At 39.1% G+C, this 21,730-nt stretch overlaps 1 protein-coding gene across 1 annotated transcript in view; it reads right to left on the minus strand.

Annotated features, from left to right (window-relative positions):
• rngtt (RNA guanylyltransferase and 5'-phosphatase) overlaps nt 1-19,881 on the minus strand; it is a 136,523-nt gene extending 116,642 nt beyond the window's left edge. Inside the window, exons 1-8 of the mRNA XM_036147592.1 lie at nt 19,455-19,881; nt 16,813-16,922; nt 16,630-16,733; nt 16,442-16,530; nt 13,693-13,768; nt 10,505-10,754; nt 7,861-7,970; nt 5,461-5,562 (exon numbers count right to left, since the gene is read on the minus strand). Coding sequence (XP_036003485.1) covers nt 5,461-5,562; nt 7,861-7,970; nt 10,505-10,754; nt 13,693-13,768; nt 16,442-16,530; nt 16,630-16,733; nt 16,813-16,922; nt 19,455-19,518 — 905 coding nt within the window. The 5' untranslated portion in view covers nt 19,519-19,881. The remainder of the gene's footprint in view (nt 1-5,460; nt 5,563-7,860; nt 7,971-10,504; nt 10,755-13,692; nt 13,769-16,441; nt 16,531-16,629; nt 16,734-16,812; nt 16,923-19,454) is intronic.
• Nucleotides 19,882-21,730: the final 1,849 nt, after the last annotated feature.

Consider the following 21,730-nt stretch of genomic DNA (forward strand, 5'->3'; position numbering starts at 1 on the left):
ACAAGTTAGAGGCATTTCTTTCACAATTCTTACTATCAACTGAGTGGGATTACACATTGTAAATACAATAAACACTTTTTATGGTGTTCATCTATAAACATTGACACCTAAACTCAAGAACTGTCTTCCATCAATCTTGTTCTTAGTTTTTCACTAGATGCAACAGATTGCTCAACAATTGACCTTTTTTTTTAACAAAGGTTTATATCAAAACAAATTTACTTTATACAAAAACTAAAAGCAGAGAGAATTTAAAAGCTGGTTTGCTTTTAAAGAGAAAATAACTGTGGTAAAACTGTCCTTGATGAAGTAAAAAAAAAAGTCCCTTCTTATAAAAGCTTTTTGAAAGACTTGGAGGAACCTCATTTCATGAACAGGAAACATTCAGATCTCATCGTTTTATAAATATTCATAAAAAAGAAAATCATGTTTTTTGTCCCTCCTTACTTCCCAGGCCCTGTGCACATTCTTTGTTTTGATTCTAAAATGAAATGTTTGCTCAAAACTACACCTTAATAACATAACAGAAGCCTAGAAAATGAGTCCCTTTCATCATCCAGCTTTATTTTTGCAACAAAAGTACACCAGTATGCTCAGTGTGTGAGGGAAAGTTTAAAGTTTACTGTCAACAAACTTTCAACAGAACTAAAAAAAGAAAAGTAATTCTAAACAAATCTAAACATAACTGAAGTGCAACTTCAGAAATATACTGCGCTTTATGTTAATAATACCACTTATTTTCTCCACCTGCATACTAACCTTGCTAATAAGCCAGCACAATGATGGACAACAAGGCGATTGTGGTATTATTTTTGGATACAGCAATGACATTAGCAGCAATAAATCCAGACTTTCTTCTTTCCAACCCTTCTCATCTGTTATTATGATACTTCCAACTATATAGGCACATCTTAACAACAGGAACCTTTTTTTCAGCAACAAGGGTAGTTGTTTGGGGCTCTTAATTTGCCCTGGTAGAGCGGTAAAGGGGGTGTGGAACAAAATCTATGTTCAGATAAATCAAAATTGGTGATTCTGTCTCAATAAACATCTAAACTTCATTATTTTCTTGTCTGTTTATGCCGTAATTTAAGGGGGGGGGGCAGAATATGCAAGTGCTGGGTTACCTCTAAGATTTTTCCAAACCGTAGTGGTGTTTTGTTTTTTTATTTGTTAATACACTCGGGACCCAGGCTGTAGGAGAGCTTTTGCCAAGACAAAAATAGTGATTAAATGTTTGGAACTTAAAGCTACGTTTATAAAATTATTCATGAAGGCATGAATCCCCCCTACATAAAACAAACTGTACCAAAGAGACAGCTATCAGAGGCTCACAAAGTAAATGAGGTGACTAAGTGATTAAAGCTGTGCGTGAATCAAATTCAAGGAATTATTTTAGTGCAACAGTTTCAGAGACAAAAAAAAAAAAAGACTACTTTAAAAACTATGTTTATGTGATGAGGCAGCAGCAGCAGCAGCTGAGGTGTGCCTGTAAGACAGCGCTAAGGGAAGCAGGAACCATCAGAGGCACTTTTCGCTGTTGCCTCAATACAAACCATTCCAGACCGACTGGTGCTTTCTGTAAAGTGCCAATAAAACAAAAAAGTTGCTAAAAGTCATTGTTGCTAGTCGCTTTTTGGAAGAACATTGCGAGAAGGGTCTGAAAAGTCGCTAAATATAGCAGCAAAGATGCTAAATGGGCAACACTGGACTGTCGTCTCTAGTTTTCCTTCCCTCCTGAGAGTAGTGCACCATGCAGTAGCCACTATTAACTTTGAAGCCAGACACGAAGAAGCATGCTGTGATGGCTTTTCAAAATAAAGTACATTTAAACTTTTCATGATATTTAAATTAATTTTAAACTCGGATTTTGGTTAGTATTAGTGCGCAAATATAGGCTAGACATTATATATACATACATACATACATACATACATACATACATACATACATACATACATACACACACAAATGCAAACATACACACACGCACTTTACATTGTTTTAACATGTTTAAAAAACAAAACTTTTCTGAAGCCAGACACGAAGGTGTAGTGGCTTTTATTTTGCCGTTGCAGTGCGCCACAGTCAGTTACATATTGTGTGCAGCGACTGTACAGTTTACCGTGACCAATTGAAGTCATATTCAATTGCACCTGCATATTTTCTGAAACATGGCAGCTAGAGAGCTGTGCGCACCTAACAAGAGCTAAGAAGGAGAGATGGGTGTAAAGATGAATGAAGTGTGTAAGAATGTAGCCGGAGTGGCAGATCATTAAGGATTTCGTTTTAGTTGCAGATGAAGTGAACACAACTGCATCTCCTAAAAATAAAACGTAGCCGTTATAAAATAGGCTACTTCAGTACTCCAGTTACATTATGCGGCACGATTACGCCACTAATCAGCTCAAAACAATTGCATGTCATCCTATTTTCAAGCATACTGATGTTTACTGATGCTCTCATGCAAGCAACAGTGAAAAACTTTAAAGTTACACTCCCAATAATACTCCTAGTTTTAAGGTTTGCAAGCATGAACTAGATTTATCCTCATGATAAACTACAATTATCAACATGGTAAAAACTGGTGCTACCAATAAGCCAGGAAACAAAGAGCACAGCAAGGCTTTCTAAAGATGCTGAATGGACTCAGAGGTTAGAAAAGTTGTCTGTTCTTAGATTTTCCAACGGTCCGCCACACGTTTATGCCTGCAAGGGACTTAAACTTAACAATAACCATAACCATAACAATAATAATAATAATAATAATGTTTTCGTTTAGAACTGTACATTTAACAAAGTTAAAATGTATTTATTTTCATTCCTATCACCCATATTTTGAAGCGCAGCCTTTCCTGTTATATTTCTTGAACAAAATTACCCGTTTGACCAGAACACTGATTTAAATAAACGGTTAAAGTAAGTTTTTCTTAAAATTAAGAGCAGATAAAATATAGTCTTGTGAGCCCTAACTGAACAAGCAGTACAAAGTCGGAGGCCCTGCTGGCATTTCAGTTGATGCTCCTGACTTTTTCTTTGCAACATTAAAAAGTTTCCTTCCAACTATAAGAAGAGTGTAGACTAGAGTAATATCAGTCTAGTGCATATCCTGAGCTGGGTGATGAGTCACTCACAACATGCTGTGCCTCCTTTCTGCGTCACGGCTGATGAAATCACATACAGCATCGCTACCCTTTAAAACTCCAGTTGCTGGAGGTAAAACAGGTTGCACGTCAAGCGTTAGACGAGGAAGAGCTCAAAGTCACAGATGAAATTTAAGAGCAAAACTTTCCGCTGCATTCTCGAACGTTCGCAGATAACAGCAGCTAATTACACACATTAGCAGCGTCCTGGTCAGGAGCCAAATCTCTTTCCTCAGAGCCTCGCGCTTGCAGGAAATTAAAGCGCCGATATGTAAAATTCAGAAATTGACTGCAGTCATTAAATATTCATCTGCACACAGCACATTTGCACCAGCCAGAGAGGCAGCGCTTCACTGGCAGACTAGCAGAATACTAAAACGTCTCTCTCCCCTTGCAGCAGTGGCCTCGAGCACCAGAGAGACATGAAACAAAAGAAAACAACAAATTCACAGCAGAACGTGACGCGAAAGAACAAGTGCGTGCCTGATGCGTTTTCCTATTCTTCACGGATGACAGACTGGACAAAGTCATCCCTCTCAATCTCAGGTTTCCCATCAGAGCGGCTAATTTGCACATCTCCACTGCCATGCGCTGAGCAGTCTGCTTGATTAGCCATATACTGTAATTAAAACTTAATGAGGGAGCACAAGTCATGTACGGCTTCCTTTCAGAGCTCTCCTCACAAACAAAGTTCTTAATGACTAAGCTCAATCATACCTTAAGGACCTTCTAGTGTTGTATTATTCTTATGGAGCTGGGCTGCTCTCTCCAGAGAGCTGGCCAATTCAGCTACTGGAGGCAAAACTGTTGCAGTTAAATATAAAATTTTGCTTTTCATAATAACACATAATTAGTGCTTAAGGCTCAGGTAACTCTAAACCCCCATGAGTTTTGATAAAGGTCGGTTGCCTTCCTTTCTTTTTATCAAACTGCTTAGTCTTCTAAGTTTGTAATGTACTGGGGGTTGATATTTGTGTCTTCTGCAAATCAAATACATTTGATATTATATATTATTTGATCTGAAACCCAGAGATAATCCGAGCAAATTAAAAAAAGCATCTTCCAAGGATGACTTCACTTGATAAGGTAAGAAAGCTATAAAATAAATCTAATCCTATATGATGAAATGAAATGAAGTCATGAAAGAATGTAGTTCAAAAATGTTCGCAAAGCTGATTTCTAGTTTTCTCGCTGCAGCCAGGCTCGTTTCCTGGAAGACCTGTCAGACCGAGAAATCGCCTAAATAGATCAGGTCTGAGCACATGAAATGGGTCAAAAGATCTTAAAAAGCTATGCATCGAAAAAAATTCAAGAAACTATGAGAATGAAATTAATTTACTCTTATAGAGGGTTATAAACCACAGTGAGAGCCATTGTCCAAAAATAAAGAAAACAGTTGAACTTTCCCAAAAATTACTACTAAAATTACTCAAAGATGGGGCAGACACTTAATTAACTTAAAGATGTAGAACTTCACGAGAGCCACATCGAAAACACTTTCCCCTCATTTCAATCAGTGTTCATGATTCCACAAAAATTCAACAATGCACAAAAATGGTGTCTGTGACAGAGTTTCATCCATGGAGACTTTCAAGGCCAAAATCACAGCTGACAAAAAAAAGCTGATCTCACATTTGATTAAAAAAATTAAATCAAATAAACACCTTCGGGGAAATATTCTGATGACTGAGGAGACAAACGTGGAGCTCTTTTGGCAGGAATGAGATTGATTAGCATTTTAGAAAAGAACACACCAAACAAACAGACAAACACGGCTCTGTGATGATTTGGAGCCTTTTCCAGCGTCAGCGGGTCCATCACAGAAGAGCTCCACAAAAACTGACGATTTTGGGAGTGGCCTAGACAAAGTCCAGACTTGAACCCAATTGAGGGCAGTGGCTGAGCTTAAACACTCTTATAAACCTTCCAATGTGGCCGAGTTAAAACAACTGTGCAGAAAACAGTGACATAAATGCCTGATTTTCTCCCTTAATAAATAAAATCATCATTTGAAAAAAAAAAACGTGGCTTGTATTCACTGAGGTTATCCTTGTCTGATAAAAAATAAATAAAAAGTTTGACATCCAGACACATTTAAGTCTGACAAAAAAAAACAAAGTAAAAAAAACTTAGAAATCTACAAGACATAAATATGTTTGTGCAGCCCTGAAACAGCTCTCCCTAAAGACATAAACTCAATGTGTTTCCATTGACTCAGAACAAGTCGAATCAATGAGAGACACAAGCTTGTCTAGTCAGAGTTGCATTGAATGGCACCTGCATTGGCATTTACTGTAAAATAAAATAATTTACTTACCGTGTGCCATCAGCTTTCCAGCTGACTTTATAAGGACTCTGCTCAAGAAAACGAATATTTTGTCGGTCCATGGACACAGGCTGTGCACCGGGAAACCCAGACCTGTAATCAGAGGGGGAAAAAAACAACACATTTCAAATCTGCCCTCCATTGTGCACATTAAGTTACCTCATGATGCATTAACAATGGATTAAAAGTAAGACAAATAACCAATTCATGATTCTGCATCTTCCAAAATGGCGGCATCTGTCCCATCAGGTAAACGCTCCAGAAGCCTCAAAGCCAAAACAAAATAAACTTAGAAACAGCTTCTTCCCAAAAGCTGTGAGGGCAATCACCCCCTGGATGGGAAACTGAAGTCTAACGCTTTAAATTCACCCCCGTTACTATATGTTACAATCACTTTTAATAACTTCTACTGGACACTGTCATTTAAACGCACATTTCTGTAAATGAAGCCTCAAATCATCATTGCACAATAAGCACCTTACTACCTCATTATCTCTTATCTGTGACTCGTTAAAGGCAACTGGTTCATATAACCTTCTTCTTTTTATCTTTAATTAATCTCTCTTGAACGCTACAATGAAAAAAAAAACTGTCACCCCTGGTCATTGCCTGCCTGTCTGTTTGTTTGTCTTTACCATGTGTACTCTGAGCCGGAGTGGCCAAAAGAAATTTCACCACGGCAACACGCGGTGACACTAAAGAAATTCTTGAATCCCTGAAATAAAACGATGGAGATGAGTTGTTCCTGTTTTAAGAGCAAAAATCTTGTTCCACTGGCAGATCATTTCAATAACACTGTACTTACTTACTTTTAGTACACTCGTTGCAGTATAGGACACCTTTTGTAATCAAGCTCCTTTTTAAAAAAAGGTTAACTAAATAAAAACCTTATATTAACTGTGAGGTACAGAGAAGTGCCATGGTTTTGGGGAAGTATTTGTGCACCAGGACCTGGCCAGTTTACCATCATACAATCCCCCAGCCTTTTAAAGTTGTTTAAGAACTAAATTTTAAGTGAAAACATTCAATTGGAAAACAAAATTATGGCAATTTTTGAAATATGAGACAGCTGTGTTAATATTATCGATGTGTACAAGACATTTGGTGAATGGGTGTGGAGGGGTTTAGAAATTAAATGCTTTTTTTTTGTGCGTAGATAACCTAGGATTTATCTTCATTCTGCTCCTGTTTGTTCATGTGTAAATCAATGTAAGTAAATATGCAATTGTAAAATATTTTAACAAATGCATGAATAAATAAATAAGATTTGATTGAAATTAATAAATGTGATGTACAACTGGAGCCTGAAACAGGACTATGACCCAGAAAGTACCAGTAAATCCACCGAGGACTGGGTGGGAGTTAAGAAACTGAAAGTCTTGAAATGGCTCAGTCAAAGTCCGGGGATGCTGCTAAGAGACTTGAAAGTTCCCTTTACAGGCAAATCACCTTAAAAAAAATCAGCTGAAAGAATTTGGCATTGAGGAGATTGAGACCGAAGACATGTGGACGACTAAAAGAAGCATCTCCCTGATTTTATTTCTGTGCACCTTTTCCTCCTTTTGGCGCCTTCTTTTGATTATTGAGCCGATGTGACACGTGAATTTTTCCACTGTGAGATCAATAAAGTCTATCTTATCTTATCTGATAAATAAAAACATTAGATACTAATATAAACACATTTCTTAATGAGGAAACAAACACTTAATGGGTAGATCTATTTTTTTCACACAACCGTAAAGGTTTTTCAGGGGTTTATGAGCTTTAACAACTGTTACAGGATAATTTCCTTGGTCATTTGCTGAAGAATAAGTTTGATGAAAAGTCAATGAAAGTAAATGAATGAGCTGATAAAACCCATTTTAATTAGAAAAAAAGCATGAAAAGTGACATTCTCTAATGATGGATTTGACAAAGCAAGTAATTTTGGTTCTACACATGGACTAACTCTAAAAAGTTCTCTTTTCAAAGTATTTCATGGCAAACACTTTCTGCATCAGCTCATTTAGATTGCCTGGTAAAACCAGACATTAGCTTGTTGCTTAAAAGAAAGTATTTAGAAGCAAAGAAGAGAAAATTACAGTGCGAATTGTTTTCTCTGCTGTGATGAGAGATCCTGACGGGACTGAATCTCTGCAATTTCCGGTGGGGGGTGAAGGGGGGGGGGGGGGGGTGGAGAGCCGCCACGGCATTTTTTTCACTAAAATATCAAAATCTATTTCTGTCTTTACCACCTGCCTGAAAGTGGGAAGACGTTCCAAAACAATAAAGAAATAAATAAAAAGAGGAAGAAAAATAAAGTTGAGACAGATGAGTCACTCCAGGCGATGCACACCTACATACGTATACGCACAACTTCCCAGAGGGGAGCGCAATTAAGGAGCGCCTTACCTTTCCCACTCGGCCATCTCCTGACACATTCTCTGGATCTCGCCTAGCTTGGGTTGGGTCGTGACCTGCGAGACCCCCTTCACTGCGATCCCTTCGAGAAACACCGCACCCTGGGAGGAAAAGAAAGCAAACAGTCATGGCACTCCTACACTCAGCGATTCAAAACAGCTGTTTGCTTTGCTTACGAGTCGCCGGGTTTCAAACGGAACGAGCAGAGATGCTGAAAAGAAAAATCCGGCTTTTATTTTTTAACTACCAAAAGAAAAACATTCACACATTAAATATTTAAAGAATTCGCCTCATAAAATGTGTTACTCTGCCTCGACCCGGTCGTACTACTAGCTTTTAGCCGTGTTCTGATACTGCTGACACGTTCGCATCTAAAGTGCTTCCTCCTCTCACTTGATTAATTTTCTCTATTTTTTTTTTTGACGTACCCTTTTTACACTCGTTCCGAGCAGATAAGTCGTGCTAACTGCTACGAGGCGAGCGTCAGAAAAGGTTTGAACGGAAACAGATGAGGTACAAGTCATCCGGAGTTATTGGTCTGTTTTAAAATAAAAAAAAAATCTTATGATTCAAAAAAAAATTCAAGGATAGATGCAGACAATAGGGGAGGGAATACAATCTGCAAAACAAACACGACTCTTCTGCACCTAAAAACCTACTTAGACCAATTTTCAGACTTTTTTCCCCAGACATCACAGGAACTCTGCATTAAAAACCCAGAAAAACACGCGGATGCCAGCATTGCATTTCAATGAGAACACTTGAATTTGCCCTCAGGCTACCTCTTAGCTTCAGTTTGACAGTTTTGTGGGGTTTTTTAAGCCTGAGAATACAATTTGATGCAAAGTTGCTGAAAATTACTACTACATTATTACATTATTATTAGACCTGGGCGATATGGCTTGAAAATGAAATCTCCAATTTTATCATTCAAATCTAGTTAATCGATTTTTTACCTCCTTTTCGTTTCACAAAAATAAATTTAAGAAATTAATAGAAAGTAAATAAATCCCGAAAATTCCGAAAATGAAATCCTAATAAAATGCAAATTCAAATGAATAGATTAAATCGATTTATTGCCCATTCCTAATTACTGTCTATTGTATAAATATTGCAAACGTTATTTTTTTTTCAAACTCATAATTTGCATCCTTTAGTAAAACAAAGGATCAAACATCCATTCATGTTATTGAGAATGGTGAGAAAAAATATAAAATCTTTACTTGACAAAAAAATATTCTTAGTTATTGAAACAATAAAAAAGTTGCAACTTGCATAAATGCGGAGTCTTTGTAAGCTTCCATTGGACAAAAATAAATAAATGAAATGTTTGTCATTTAGTTAAAGAGGAAACTATGTAATCAATCACATAAGTGATCTCATTTCTAGCCTCTGCTGTTTGTTCAAAAATAAACCTGCAGAGAGGGACTATACCCGCACCAACTGATTCCTTTAAAAGTTGATCATGATAATACCGGGTAATGGCTTGGCCTTGAGCAATTTAACATCAGCGATATGTCCCTGCTTCCTCTTAAATGGTTTGCTACAGCAGAGTGCACACGAGTGAGAAAAGGGATCTAGTTTCTCCCTCACCTCTAATGTCTCTGACCTGGGAGAGAGTGAGAAATCCTTTCCATGAGAAACTCTGGCTAATCTCCTGAGATCAGAGCGACAGAGTCCAACAGAATCACAAAAGTGAGTTCTGGGTGGCAACAAGGCAATTTTGAAATAAAACCTAGAAAAGGTAAAAAAAATAATAATAATAATAATAACTCATCCGCTCCATAAAGGAGGCAGGTGTGTCTACGGTTTTGGGCTGATTTATACTTTTAGAATAATTAAAGAGACGAGAGGACTTTAGCAACCTCAGAAGGGACCCAAAAAAAATATTTTACAACCACTTAATTAGTCTAGGTACCATAAAAACATTGAAGTCAAATGTTTCCACAGAGACTCTCCAGCACGTATTTTCCCCCTCACATCCAGGCAGCCTCAGACTGGCCTGACCAGACTGGGCCTCTCAACCCAGAGACAGTACTCCTTAACGACGGTCGAGTGCTGCAGCAACGGCTCTAAGAGCTGCTGCTCTCGTCTCCAGATCTGTCTGCCGTATCATATTCTCGGCTATTAGGTTCGCCCTGACTCAGGTTTTCAATCTGGGCGCAGAAAAATGAATCAAAAAGATACAGATTGCTCTCCTTTATTTGAACAAATGTCTCTCAGAACATATAAACTGTGATTGTAATTATCATTTGCTTATCACGTGCGCTTGATTATTACACTGCAAAAATGGATCTAAAAATAAGTAAAATGTTCTTAAAGTTAGTGTATTTATCCTTGATTTGAGTAGGTAAAATGGATTATCTGCCAATGGAATGAGTACTTTGACCCCTAAAATAAGATAATTAGACATCCTGCACTTGAAATAAGATGATGGAGATGAATTGTTCCTATTTTAAGTGCAAAAATATTATTCTATTGGCAAATAGTCTTATTTACCTGCTCAAATCAAGGACAAATACACTCATTTTAAGAACATTTTACTTATTTCTAGTTCTGTTTTTGCAGTGATATATATACGGGACCATGTCACAATCCAGCCTCGCAACAAATGAGCCAATCAGGAGCATCTCACTAGTTTTAGCTTCTCCTTCTTTCTCTTGCCAGGCGCCGACCCCGAGGAGCTGGGGCCCGACTCCTGGCCGACGGCGTTGCCGTCGTCGTCCACTTCCCCGTCGTCGTCGTCAAAGCACCACTCGGGCAGCGCGGGGGCAGGGGGCGCGTCCTCTTCCTCGCCGTAGCGACAGAAGAGCTCTTTGAGGTAGTCTCCCTTATAGATCCCGGGAGCCCGAGCCTGGGCGAAAGCAGCCACAGCTGCCTCGACGCTGATAAGGAAGAGAAGAAAACAGACGGGGAGGTTTTATGTTTGCTAAAAACTCACCCCTGGGAGCGAGATAAATAAAGACTTTTTTTTTATATAGCTGCGATGGCGGTTCTAACTTTTCAGTGTGGTGTTATCTGTTTCTAAAGAGATAAATCAATGATTCTCAGACTAAAGATGGTGACTACGTCTGATCAGGGTGCTGTTATTAAATGTATGTAAAGGAGGTGTAGCTCAATCTAATTCTCCAAGGGCTGCAAAAGCTAAGTGAATGCACTAAAGTGTGAAAAAGTATTTTCTAAGATTACACATTTAAAGCTAGGAAACTGCTCATATTCCTATACTTTCACATTAGAAGGGAACTGTGTTTTCATGGCATTTGAAAGTGCTTGTATTTGGGTTTCAACGCGATTATTTTGGACCAGATTGTTTTATACGGTGAAACTGAAGACCCTTCGCAGGTAGAAGTGATGCTCTCTAAAATCTTTTATGCTTCTTCACCTCTTTCACGTCTTTTAATGCTTTAACAGCGTACTGCAACGCATTGCACTGGGAATTTGCATGACAGACAAGTAGAGCGCACAGCCTATAGTCCGTTTTATTACTTAAAATTTTTTAATAAGAATATCTCAAAGGCGTGGCATCCATTTGTCATTTTCTAAGGCTACGTTCACGCTGCAGGGAAAGGCAACCCAAATCTGATCTTCTTGCCCATATGCAACCTATATCAGTATTTTAAATGGCAGTGTAAACTAGAGCTGGACGATCTCAATAACAATATATATCGATCGAAAGACGTGTATTGATGATAGAAAGAAGGGACCATAAAAAGTTCAATAGAATAAAAGTTTTCCGTTCCTTAAGCATATTAGCCATGTAGGTTAATATTACAGTCATTACTTCCTCCCAACCAATCACAGCGCAGAGTCAGGAAAATTTTAATTCAGTGTTTGTGTGTTCTGTATCTAAAAATAGGTCGCTAAGCAAATGCATAAAGTGACCAGGGCTGCACTTAAAATACATGTTTTGAATCTCTTGATAATTATCGATTACCTATATGTTTTATTTCTAGATCGTCCAGCCCTAGTGTCAACGGCTCAATTTTCACCCCCCCAAAGGAAATCCGGTTTGGGCCACTTCCGTATGCTTTTTGAATTTTTACATGTAAGTGACTTAGATCACTGTGAATCCCACTTCCCAGTTATTTAGCACTTATGTTGACTGATAACATAACATCTCAACAAAAAGCATTATAAATTGTGGTTGTTTTTTTGGGACAAAATGTGAAAAACCTCAAGGAAAGAAATCCAGTGTCTAAAAGTAAATCAAAGACTAACACAGAAAGGCTGTTCTGTTTCCCCTTCATGGCTTTATCAAGAGTTTAACCCACCATCTGGTCTAATTGATAATAGGAGACACAGGCCTTATGCCGTCACCTGTCAAGTCATTTTTATTTTTAACTGCTTGCCCTTTACCAAACAGCCTTAAGGGACGACTTTGCAACATGGTTTTGAGCAACAGAACATCTGGTGTAACTGGGCCAGATCCGGCGATTACTAATGATGGATTCTTGTGTGGCTTTTATGGCTTAAAGGGGACAGAACACGCCAAATCCCCTTGTTCAGCCCTTAAATACCTTTTGCTGTGTGCTTGGGGCCTCTGGAAGTAGAGAAATTAGTTAAATTTAGTCTTCCAAAGTATTGTTTAGATAACTTTATAGATTCTTTCTGGGTCATATTTTTCAAGCCATTCTGATTAACCATTTTCTGTTACGTTCTTCTCGGCGTAAGGCCACAGTTCTTTTTGCAGAACGTCTAAATTAGGTAACAGATGTTCCACTGTTTCCGCCATGTTTAGTTGTTGCTTTGATTTTGTAGTCCAAACTCCATTATCAGAACCTTGTCCAAGAAGTGCCTGCTTAAACTTTATTTTTTCTGCTTCATTGATGAAAAAAATCAGACCAAAGCATTGCATTTCCACTTTTATACAAACCACAACTGAAGGATATGAATGTGAAAAGGAAGGATTTAAAAAGGCGATACTTGCCCCTTTAAGGGTGCAATATTTCATCCACTTTGAGCTCATTTATGCTAAATGCTATGGGTTTATTGCAGAACCTCACCACATTAAAATTTCACGTGAAATGAACTCCAGAGGGATTTACTCCTGCGTAGTTTCATGCTTTAAAGTTGAACTTCCACTCCTGCCTTACAACATATATGGATATAAGCTAAAAATGATTCCGCTGCAGTCGACTAAAAGCCCTGTTTGCATCCGTTTAAAAAAAAAAATACTAACTGTTAATGTGGGCCTAATCGCTCATTAATGAAGATTTTGTTTCTACTTCTGGCGACAATCCAAAAATAACTAAATAAATGAAGAAATTGGAACCACTGTTGACAGCTTCAGAGCTGAATTATCTTTCAACACATTAACGGTGCATGACAGCTGAAAATGGTTTGAGGATACTCATTTCACAGGAAACAGTGGGAGGTGGGAGGGTTTAATTCAGCCTCCACGTCTCCAGAGAGATTTGGCTTTCTTAGTCAGCTGCTCCACCTCTGAGCAGACACGCGTCCCCAGCCGTCCTGCTCAGCTGCTGGAAATCATTTTCGTCTCCGAAAGGGCCTGGTCGCCACTACCTGGCAGGTCTCTGCGAGGCTTTGTGTTGATTGCTACTGACAGAGTGCACTCGCGTGGCATCACACAAACCGTAACCTCTCAGATGAAACGGGGACAAAAGGCAAGCTGAAGAAAGGCCCGAAAGGGGCTGGGAGGATGAAGCTGGAGTAATGATGCAATGCGCTGGAGAGATCCTGTGTTGGATGGTCTGAGTTATCGAGCGAGACCAACTGTGAGTACCCTCGCAGGTGTAGGAGCGCGCTCGCTCTCTGTAATCCTGCAATCAGATGTACGAGTGGCCGCAGTGCGTCCGCCCTTACCTCCAGTCCATCTTCTCCACCAGGTACGCACAGATCAGGAAGCCTGTCCGATTGAAGCCGTGCGTGCAGTGCACTCCTTCGGGCAAGAGAAACACAGAGGAAGCATCAAGCTGATGAAAGCTTTTGTAAAATAAGACTAAAGAACATTGTAGAGCATCATAATAATTAGTAGTTATCTATGGACAGAGCTATGACAAAATTCAATCAAGCAAAAAGAAAAACAAAAAGAGAATGTTATCCCCATTAGAATAGTAAAGTTATCTGTTCCTGCAAACTGAGATGGGTCCATGTTTTGAGAACAGGCAGGAACAGCCTCAGACGGGGTTTTGGCTTTATACCATAATCAAAAATCTGCCTGTAACAGTAAATCCTAAAAAAAAAAAAAATTTTAAAAATTAAACAACTAACAGACCCATTTTTCCCCACGTGCACAAATAGTGGTGCGAATGGTTATTTTTCCCTAAATCTTCTGCAGGTGCACTAAAGCTTAGACGTGAAATAACGAAAATCCTCTAGTCCAACAGCTCTTGCAGTCGTCCCGGTTTGGACGGTTTGACCGGCATTTATTGACACAGCCGTTTCAACTGGACATGTGTTCTGCAGAGAAAGCCAGCCCTGATTGCCAGCTCGCCAAAGGCAGGATGTGGTTGAGATGATGATCAGACATTCTGCTTTAGTGCTCGGGCTACTCGTTTTACAAGGCAAGGCTGCACTTAGAGGTGGAAAAGCTAACGCAGAGGAGGCGAGGCGTAAGAGAGCCCCCCGCTGCCGCTGGTGTGAAACTGCAACCTTGATCTTCACGCAATGAAAGGTAGAATTAGTCTAAGCAAAAATGCGCCTTTTGTTTATTCTTTACTCAGAATCTTGTTGTTTAAGATCACAAATAAGAAAACATAAATTTGTTTGGTTATATTGTTTTATACATTTGAAGTAAATATAAAAAATTAAAGTACTTATGACAGCCCTACAAAAAAAAAAAAAGCCAAAGAACAATACAATAGCTCCGCCCACACGCTGACATTTTCAGTATGGTAAAAAAATAAATCATTTAGACAGCAACTGATGCTCCTTCACCCACAATCACCTACACAGTGTTCACCAGGAGAGCTGCTTCGCTTTCTAATGATAACTCCTACACTTCAACAAATGAGTATAATATTGACTACCACAGACAGCAAATAGTTCTGGAAGCGCATACAAATTCACCTGCTTCTCTATAACAACAATAATAATAATACTAATATTAATAATAATGAAGAACTCCAGCTAGGCTGCTTATTCTGCACTCTGCAAACAGAACAGGGAGCCTGGCTGATGTGAGTGATCGAACGTGCAAATAAAACCTACATTAAGCAGACATTTAGGTAAAAATGTGCATCCACACTTCCCGATAAGTGCGTCGTATTGTGCAGTAATGCTGCCCTCTGCTGGGCACTAATAGCAACGGCACAAAAAAAGTCTGAAAGAAAAGCATCTGTCCTTAACTTAAAAATTGTAATTGATTCCCTCACATCGCCTTCTTCAGCACAAGTAATATCTGCGTTTACAAACGTGCTGAAACAAAGTCTAGATTCTGTATGAAATGCACCGTAGATTGTAACACAAAAAAAGAGTTTTCTCCAGAATCAAACCGCCAAAGGAGAAAAAGATAAAGTGAAGCAGTTTACAAAGTCAGGCCTATGTGTGGTTAGCCTCGTGAGACCATCCTGATCTCGCGAGTTTTCAAGGTTTCACTCGCAGATCAGTCTGGATACTCTCCGTTGAAGAAAATTTGGAGCCGTTCACCAAACGAACGTCCAATCAGCGTTGGCTTTGAGGCGGGTTGAGGTGTGACGCAACGGGAAGCGCGACAGTTCAGTCTAAACAACATGGCGGCTTCAGCCGATGAAACTAGCGTTAGCGTGGCTATCGAGCAAGTTTTATCGGAATTACAGAGTATTTCTTTGCTGAGCTAACGAGCCTTTACCTGCAGCAGCAAGAGTAGCTTGGCTTGTGGTTGTGTTTTCGTCGTCGCTCTGTTACGAGCAACGACGAATCTGATTGGTTTATTTGGCCCGTCTATCACCAACATAGGCCAATCAGCTAACCAGTATTTTCGCCCCTTCCCAAAATTACTTCAACGGAAGGTTTCCAGATGGATATGCGGAGCAAATCTATCTGGCGGAGTCAGGTAAATGTGTGGTTAGTTAAAATATAAAAAAATCTTAAGAAGTATTTCTAAAGTAAAGCTGTTATACTATGTTAAAATGTGCAAATTATTGCATTTATCTGAACGCTGATCATATCAACTTACACTCAATACAAAAACTAAAAAACTAAAGCATGCTAGTTTGAGCGAAGCCAGATTTCTGTCAGATTCAAAATTTCTTTCATCAACTAAAATAATTAATAAAAACATTATTATCATAAGAATCTATAGTCTAGGTAGGTTCATTGAACAAATTCTGCATCATAATAATAATAATATCAAAGATCTTTTCCTCTAAATACTTTGACTGAAGAAATCTGTAATGTTTCTAAATTAGAAAGGACATTCCAAAACATTTTAAAATGTAATTTTTATTTAGCTTTAAGATGACTTAACAAAAAATAAGTCTATTAGACGCTAATATCTGGTAATGTGAGCAGGAACCACTTCCACTATGCCAGTGTGTGCCACTATAAGAAATAATCTGTAAAAATGTTTATAAAAACAAAAGAAAAAAATAACTTAGTGAATTAAAAAAAAATAATAATAAAAGATGCTCACCTATCAGTTCTGTGGGATTCTTCTCTATGAAGTCCTCGCAGAGTCCGATGAACACTGCCGTCGTCTCCTTGGAAGGGCATTCCCCGTGGCTTCAAACATACAATTTAACAATCTTTAGCCCGTCACCCATGAACAGACCTCCAACACGTCAATAGTTTAGATTTACAAAGCCAAATCTGCACACACACCCTTTACACTGCAGCTTCAGATACTTGATTCCTTCTTTTTCGATGTCGTTGCGGTCGTAAAAGCGAGTAGTGTTTGTCAAGTCTACGAGCAACCCCATTTTCACCTGAGGAGAAGACGGAAACACCGTGAAGCAATGGGTCCCCTCCCAACAACAACACTTTTATATTTGCCCGTTTACTTACTTTGAGACTTTTTAAGTAGTTGGACAACATGCTCGGATGGAACCGGTTCTCCTCTGCAACTTGGTCATCATACCTGGGACCCAACATTGTCTTCATAGGGAGGAATTTACCTAGGGAAAAGAGTCATTAGCCAGTCATCAATATATGTTAAAGCAGTGTAAAGTAGTTTCATGTATTAAGATTTTTTTGTTAAACTTTTCCATTTAACTAACAAAAGGAAAGCTAATTCTTTGAGAAAATGGTTCTCAGTCGTATGAATGCCCCCCGTCGTGTCTGTACGCCTGCTTCTTATTTGATAATGGTCAGTGGGCATCTCCCAGATCCTGACTAGGGCATCACCGAGCTCCTGGACCGCCTGAGGAGCAGCTTGGTGGCGTCAGACGGATCTCATCATGACGTCCCAGAGGCGTTCTATTACATTTAGGTCCTCCAGGAACTGCTTGCGTACTCCTGCCACATGAGATCGGGCATTGCCGTGCACCGGGGAGGAACCCGGGACCCGCTGGGGTCTGTGCGTCCCTCCGTGGACATTAGGGCTGCACGATATTAGAAAAAGATGCCATGTGCCAAATTTTGGTAAATGTTGCGATAACGACATAGCTTGTGATAAAAAACATGTAGTAGTTTGCGATCCTAAAGGAGCACTTTATCCAGCTGCTAAAAAAAGTAAACATTCCTAATCTCCATCTCAATGCATTTCACTTATATTAAGGAACCAACGATTTCTCCATCAGGGTACTTTTGCATTTCGTTTTTGCTCATCGTTGAAAATATTAAAAATGTAAGCAGGTCAATGTCATTGTTAGGGCTGAACAATTAATCGCATTTTCAATATAATCGTGATTTAAAATAACGCAATTTCCAAATCGCAGAGGTCTGCAATTTTTGGCTATGTAACAATTAGGGAATTAGACACGTCCATTAGGTGTTGGTAAAATGTTTAAAGTGGGTTTGCCTCCACATGGAAGGGAAGACAGTTGCAGCAGTGAGATAATCTAATTTTATTACTTGTTTTAGAGTTTATATAATCATACAAAGCATTAAGTACTGGTCAATCAGTTTAATACATAGACTTGCTTGTTGGTTGGACTTTATGTTCAACAAGGATTGATGTCTAATTAAATTAAAAGCTGTTCTCTTGAATAATATTCTGATCAATAGAAACATTAAAAGTTCATATTTAAAATAGTCCTTGTTTACAAACATCTTTATTTAGAGGCCATTTTTGTTGCTTGTGGTTAATGCAGAGAAAAGTCAAAATTGCAATTTTGATTAAAATATATTGTAGGCAGAACGCAATTATTACTGCTCAGAGTTTAGATGCTGTGGGTCTTTTAGCAACTAATCCACATGGCAAGGAAACAAATTGATTTGTTGTTTGTATATATTTTGAAACACATGATAAATTAAACTGGGGGGGAAAAAATCGCATTGAATCACAATATTAAGAAAAAAAAATCGCAATTAGATTATTTTACAAAATCGTTCAGCCCTAGTCATTGTCCTGCCTAACAGTGGTCTTCTTTAAAACCACTCGGGATAAAAACAGATTTGGTCCTTCTGTGCAGAGTTTGCATTCACGGGTTTTACCAGGGTACTCTGGTTTTCTTCCAAAGTCCATAACCCGTCCGTTAAAGTTGATTAGTCAATCTAATTTGCCTCATAGGATGATTTAGGAAGATGAGCTGTCTGATTGGATGGATGTTCACCCCCAAAAAAAAAAAAAACGAACAACAAAAAAAAAACATCCCAGTAATAACTGACATATCATTATAATGACTATTGCTCATCGCTGCGTAATTTGGACTGATTGAGTCACTCTTCCTTTAGGATGAACTGGAGACTTTGCAAGAGGTATTAACAAAAACCTTCTGGAGTAAGGTTACTCACTGGAAAATCCCCACAGTTACCCGCCAAAAGATGGGAAGCGAAATTTCAAAGCCGTGCATTGAAACGTTTCCCATGCACCTGTGCATTGAAAAAGCTGCTGAATTTTGTGAAACGCGGCAATAACCCCGGTCCCTCCTGCAAGGACCGCTCCATTCATCCAACGCACGGCATGCACTGCCTGGGTTTGTTTTGACACGTGACACCAGGAAGCTGGCAGACCCAATCAACACTTCTTTTTTTTTTTTTAATGCAACTCGTTCTCACATAATGAACGCGGTTCCTCGATGCCGCTGTGGCTTTAAAGCGTGTTTAACCTGCGCGCCTGCAGGAAGCGGCACGCCGGATTTCATTGAACAAATCAGGCAAATTAAGTAGGCAGACAAAAAAACAGAACAAAGGGCAAACCTAAATTTGCAATACCTTAAGTTTAAGCCCTTTTGAGAGCAATTTGTCTAATTCGGCGGTATAAGTAACACCTTTTACTGCCTTATTGACTTCATAATAGCCTTTTCACGTGGATAGCATCGCTCATTAACATTCGTGTACGCTTTTTTTTTTTTTTTTACACAAACGACAACAAACAGTCAGCAAGGTTGTGTATATTAGATAACTTTCCTTTAGAGAACGCAGCAAATCAAGTAATGTCCACGTGTTGTGGAGTACACAGGTTGATTCACTTTACATAGCATCCAGGAGGCAACATTAAACCTGAGCCTATAAGCTGTGAGGTGATATTTCAGTACAAAACTCACCTGCCACGGGCTGCCCTCTCCGGGGACAGTTACGCCATCGAGGAGGGGGTCCAGTGTGCGACATGTCAGGAAAAAGTTGGTTAAAATAAAACCAAGTAAAACCTTGCAGCAGTAATCCGCCGGACAAACACTTCAGATCCCGGACTAACGCTCCACTCGAGCACCGCGGCTTCACAGGCCCTGTCGCTGCTAATTCAGGATCCTCCAACAAGTTTAAGCCCGGGCAGCATTCTGGCGGGCGGGGACGAATACAAACAAAACATTGGCTGCGAAGACTCAATGCCGCGAACAACCCGAAAATTATTTCTCGCTTCCTGAGTTGTCTTCGTTCTTCTTAAATCCACATGGTTAGAAAGAGGCAAGCATTACTTTACTGGGTTAGCTTGTGCTAAACCATAGAGCCCAATCTCCTTCTTCTGAGGAATATCTGTAGCAAAAGCCTATTACCGCGCAATGCTGCCCCCTATGGGTACATTTCAAAATGACATCAAGCCAAAGAATTTATTTTTTAAATATTATAATTATTTTTTTAGCCATGTCCCAATCAGAATCAGACTACTTTGTTGACCCCCAGGGGTGACATTATTGTGTAACAGCTACACCCATTCAAAGAACCTGAAAAAGGATAGAAATATATTCAAATAATAATAGAACACACACACACACACACACATATATATATATATATATATATATATATATATATATATATATATATATATATATATATATATATATATATATATAGTATGCAGTGAAAAATAAGATACAAGTAAATGATGTGCTATTGATTAATTGATTGAATAGATTATCTGGTGATGCACACATTTTTATTACAGCGCAAATAATAAAAAGAAAAAACGTCTAGAAAATAATAAAAAAATAACAAAAAAATAATAAAAATAACATATATAGTATGCAGTAAAATAAAGATATAAGTAAACAATGTGATATTGATTAACTGATTGAACAGATTATCTCATGATGCACAAATTGCACAAAAAAAACAGCTAGACCCATTCAAAGAACACGAAAAAGGCTAGAAATATAAACAAATAAAACAAACATATAAAAGAAAAGAAGAATTGCACGGATCCTAACATAGGAGATCTCAGAACGTTAAGGAGGAGTTGTGGAGTCCAATGGCCACAGGTAGGAATGACTTTCTGTGGCACCTTTTTTGTTGGAATCTGTCTTTTACTAAATGTGCTCCTGTGTTTGACCAGTGTGTCATGGAGTGGGTGGAAGATATTGTCCCAGATGGTGTGCAGCTTTGACAGCATCCTCCTCTCTGACACTGCCATCAGTGGGTTCAGCTCCACTCCCACCACATCACTGGCTTTGTGGATTGGTTGCATCCACCGTCCTAACCCTACTGCCCCAGCATGCGACAGCAAAGCGGGTCACAACAAGCCACCACACATTCGTAAAAGACATTAAGCATACTCTGGCAGATGTCGACGGACCCCAGGCACCTCAGGAAACTGAGACGACTCTAGCCCTTCCTGTAGAGGAAGTACGTGTTCTTTGCCCAGTCCAGTTTATTGTCGATGTGAACACCCAGGTATTTGTAGCACTGCACAACGTCCACACTTTCACCCTCCTCAGATCCAGAAGGTCCCTTATCTTTGCGAATTTGAGCTACAGGTGATTCTGCTCAGAACGTGTGACAAAGTTGTCCACAGCAGCCTTGCTGATACATCCAACTATTGCAGAGTCATCAGAAAACTTATGAAGGTGGCAGTTTTCTGCGCAATAGTTTGAAGTCTGTGGTGTAAAGGGGACCACTCTCTCTGACCTGCAGAGATACAGGCAAAGCGCACTCTGGTCTGCTAGTCAGGTAATTTACAATTCAGGATGTTGCAGTGAGGTTAACGCCCATGACCTCATGTGCAATGCTTTGTTATATTAAATAATTAAAGGTGCATGGCACAAGTTTTCAAGTTAAATATTCTTTATGTTCTTTCCTATACATGCCCTTACGATTACCAGATGCGTAAAATGAGTTATCCTCTATTCACCGCAGTTGTCTCTCCAGGCCCCATTAGTCAGTTCATGAGAGAGTGATTTGGACAAGTCATCTGGGTGAGCGTGTGGGTGTGACGCACTGCGCGCTCACATTCACCTGGATACTTTTTTTTTTGAGTCTTTGCCATAATCAATGCATTAGCGAGAGAACATGGCTAACTTCCACATTTATAACTTTCTTACCTCAGAAGACGTTACGCCTCTAAAACAAAAGGCCCATGCAATTGTAGCGGCAGATGCTTTTCCAC

Source organism: Fundulus heteroclitus, chromosome 15, assembly GCF_011125445.2.
Source record: "Fundulus heteroclitus isolate FHET01 chromosome 15, MU-UCD_Fhet_4.1, whole genome shotgun sequence".
NCBI lineage: Eukaryota > Metazoa > Chordata > Actinopteri > Cyprinodontiformes > Fundulidae > Fundulus > Fundulus heteroclitus.